Source organism: Otolemur garnettii, unplaced genomic scaffold (genome assembly GCF_000181295.1).
Source record: "Otolemur garnettii isolate 467f Iridium unplaced genomic scaffold, OtoGar3 scaffold00047, whole genome shotgun sequence".
Lineage (NCBI taxonomy): Eukaryota > Metazoa > Chordata > Mammalia > Primates > Galagidae > Otolemur > Otolemur garnettii.
Window position 1 is genome coordinate 1043721 of NW_003852442.1, and position 4262 is coordinate 1047982.

The window sequence follows — 4262 nt, forward strand, 5'->3', positions numbered from 1 at the left end:
TCACTATTATCATGAAATAACCACTTGGGCTTCATTCAGGTTTGAATCTACAGCCACATGACAGCAGGGCCTTTCATGTTCACAAATGTAGCCCTGACCATCAGGACAGAATGGTGAGTTTACCTGGTAAACCGGTGCTGTACATTCTTGATAAAGACATGTTGAGTGATGGAAGAATGGATGGAAGGGTGGGTGGAGGGATAAATGAATCAATGGGTGGATAGATGGATGACAGGTGGATGGATAGATGGATGAGTGGGTAGGTGAGTGGATGGGGGGTGGGTGGGTGGATAGATGGAAGGATAGATAAGTGGATGTTGGGTGGGTAGATGGGTGGGTGCATGAACGATTGAGTGGGTGAGTGGATGGATGGATGGATGAGTGGGTGGTTAGGTAAATGAGTGACAGATAAGTGGATGGTGGGTGGGTGGATGGATGGATGGTGGGTGGAAGAATGATGGATAAATGGAAAATTAGGTGGACAGATGATGAGAGAGATGCATGGAAACCATCAGCCATGTTTTCCAGTCCTCCAGATGAAAGCATGGGGCCCTAAGTGTGGGCAGTTTCCAGTTCCAGCAGGAGGCCACCTTTGCCACGGGCCCCTCTTGGGCCCGCACCTCCCCACCTGCCATCAGACAACAGGGCTCCTACCCAATGGCTCAATCCTTGTCCCCATTTTGTTCCCCTATATGTCACCCCTGCACTTTTATCTTTATTTTTCACCCAAGAAACGCTCAGTGCCCACTTTTGTGCAAGAAAAGAGTGGTTTCCTGTCTTACCCGGATATTCTTTGTGGAATTTGTGTCTTAGGATTCGTCCATCTGGAAAACAAGGGAGAACTTCCATCAGGGGGTGATAAGGCCGCCGCTGTCTCCATAACGCTAAGGAGCTGTGTGCGGTGTTCACACTCATTCTCTCACGAGTGTCCAAGGGAACTTTCCGGAGGCCACACGACGTGTGACAGCAGCCAACCGAATGCAAAGCAGCCAGTGGGATCACTCAATTCTCATGTTAGGCAGAATTGCAAAAAAACCACAAAGTGACACCACCCCTCTCACTTTTTTGTATTTGGAAAATAGTTATTTTTAAGAAAATTGCTTTCTGTTTAAGATATAGTGAGTTTATAATAGTTATAGTTAAGTGGAGGACTACATAAGCATTTTCAATGCCTCGGCTTTGGTTTCTACGGTGACAAATACCCACATACGGGAAGGTTTGATGGCGTCTCCTCCACGTCTTTGGACAGTAAAGGGGTTCTGAGAACAAAACTTTGGGTACCCCCTGTCTCAGCAGATGAGCTAGAAGCAACACGGTGCTCTATAAATGTTATTACAAAATATTTTCACACCGGGAGTAAGTGGGACTCTTTCACTCTGTTCAAAGGGGGCTCAAACGTCACCCCAGCAGATAAAAAAGTGATGGAACAGGAATAGCCACTTATCCCTTCTGAGCCTCAGTTTCCTCACCTGAAAATGGGCATAAAATTAGTACCTCTTAACGTGATTGTGAGTATTAAACATAATCTCATTTAAAACACTTATGTACGATTTTAGAAGGAGCCACATGAAGCTGCTATTTTTGTGTGTGAATTGCCACCTGCTGGCAACGTCATACATGTCAAATGACTCACGTGAGTCCCCACTTCGTGCTCCCGGTGTTGTTTGTCACTCACCCATCTCTTCCTCCGCCCCCACTCTACGGAAACAGGACAACATTTGTGGATGGGGATGTGGCCACACAGATATGCCCCGAAGCAATCTCTCCCCAATTTAGCTGACTTCTCCCTCTCTATGATAGGAGTTGTCTTCTCCGCTGTCACCTTCATCAATCACATTGACACAGTAGCCTGGCGCTGTGTTTTTCTGCTGTTTTGTGACCATCCTGAAAACCACCAGGGTGTTTGGGACCAGCACTGACATGTATTGTGCAAGGTGACCACACCCTGCGGCGTCACTCCACACCTTCAGGTGGGCACTCGGCAACAACTGCAGAGATAACTTTTGTGTTTTCCAGAGCAAACGGCCAGGGTTTTTGCAGGCCAGGGGGCTCTAAAACATTCCTGTCCCCCCCACCACCTGGGGAAGAATTATGGCCCATAATGCCACAAGGAGACAGGGGTCTGTGCGGACAATGAACACCCTTCTCAGGTCCAACATAACTTACTCCCAAAAGTGATTACATGTTGCATTGATCAAACAAACTTCCTCCCACTCAAGGCTGCATGAGCCCCTGTTTTTCTTTTTGGGCAGCAGCCCAGCCAGGACAAGGATGGGTGGCTCTCTCCCCTACTCATCTTCAGGATGACCTCAAACACACTCAGAAAAATGCACCAATTCCCTCCAACCCTCCTCTCTGAAAAAACCAGCTTTCCTGTGTGTGTTTCTCACTGAAGACACAGACTGCTCAGATGTCTGGTTCCAGCTGCCAGACTGTCAGACTTGGCCATCTCGCCCTCCAGAAGCCTCCCTCAGGGAAGAGAGAGGTCTGGCCACGAGGTCTGCTATTTATTCCCAAACGGTCCAGAAAAGTACATATGTACATTTGTACGGGGCAGGGTAAGGCGAGAGAGAGTAATAAAGCAAATGTGATAACGTTTTAACAATCGGTGAATCCGGGTGGAGGGTCCAGGGAACTGTTCTTGCAACTTTTTTGTTACTCTGAAAGTATTTCACATACGCAGTTAAAAAAATAAAACTTCGATAAAAGCCTTCTTCCTTGGTAAGGCTGGGACAAGAGGAGCCATTCCTCCTCTGAAATTTTTGCTCCAAGGGAAGTTGCTAGAATTCAAGATGTTTCCAAGGCTACGGATAATTAGCAATAAATTACCAATAATTATTGCTAAGTGACAGCCTCTGAGGACCAGGCTAGGGTGAATTCCACTTGCTTTCCACTGAGAAGGGTCCAGTCACTCCTGTGGGAGGGGAGCTCTCACTCACACATACACTTATACACACAAATACACAGCCACTCACACACCCACACACACACTTATACACATCACACACACACACACTCACACTATAGATACTCATACACACATATAGACTTATGTATACATACACAGACACACACACTTAAATGCTCACACAAACACACACATCACACACACGGCTCTGAGCCTGTGGCCAGACCTGCAATTCCAGCTCTGCTCCTTGTTAAGCCCCATGCACGGTCTGGGCAAGATCCTGAACTCAAGTCCTCTCTTCCTGAGACAGAGGACCGTGGTGCACGTCCACTGAGGACCTGCCAAGCATCACCGCATTTCACAGGAGGCCTCGCAACTACCCCATGATGCAGAGTGAGTACAGTTACCATCACCACCTCCATTCTACAGGTGAGGAAACTGAAGCTAAGAAAGGCAAGGTGACCTGTGCAAGGCCCCCCAGGGAGCCAGCTGCAGGCTTGGAACCTGTGTCTGTGCTTAAACCTACACAGAGCTGCCCCAGCTCTACCTCTGCTGTCTTCGGCTTGCAACAGAGTGCTCACGGGGTACCGGTAGTAGTCGTCCCCGTCAGCACGGCCATCGTTCAGTGATTGCTTTGTTCAGCTCCATTCTTGAAATGGGTCTTTTCTGAACTGGCTCAGACCTTCAAGAACTGCTTTGAACTTGTTTGGCTCGCCCTGGCATTTGAGGTCATGTAACTAAATGAAAGTGCAGGGGATGAGAAAAAAGCGAAGCAGGTGGCAGCCTTTCCGATGCTATGAGTGACAGCGTAGTCCAGAGATCCTAACTCACGCCATGGCTCTGTTTTGGAAAAGTCTGTCCCTTCCACCTTCCAGCGGGCTCTGGCAGGCTGGCCCCACCCCCCACCTATGGCAGGTTTGGGTGTCTAGACGCATGCAGTGATGAAGCAGCAAAGATTCTGTTCTGCACTTGTGAAATGACAGACATGGTCCACATGGATTAACTTCTTTACTCCTTAAAGAGCCTGCAAAGTAGCTCAATTATTATCAGCTAGAGAGTCGTGGAAAGGTTAGAGGTTATTTGCCCACACAGCCCTGGGGAGCCCACCCCAAAGTGCAAATAGCAAGTGGAACAGAGAAGAAGTCACAAAGGCATCTACTGGGTTCATATTGTTGTATAGACCATTTTTTTAAAGTTCAAGATTCTTGGCTGGGCACTGTGGCTCATGTCTGTAATCCCAGCACTCTGGGAGACCCAGCTGGGCAGATCCCTGGAACTCAGGAGTTTGAGACCAGCCTGAGCAAGAGCAAGACTCTGTTTCTACCAGAAATAGAAAAACTAGCCAGGCATTATG

The 4262-nt window shown here is 48.1% G+C and overlaps 1 protein-coding gene across 1 annotated transcript in view; it reads right to left on the reverse strand.

Moving 5' to 3' along the window:
• Window positions 1-4262, reverse strand: part of WFDC1 (WAP four-disulfide core domain 1) — a 25865-nt gene that overhangs the window by 2242 nt on the left and 19361 nt on the right. The window contains exon 5 of the mRNA XM_003791410.3: window positions 783-824. Coding sequence (XP_003791458.2) covers window positions 783-824 — 42 coding nt within the window. The remainder of the gene's footprint in view (window positions 1-782; window positions 825-4262) is intronic.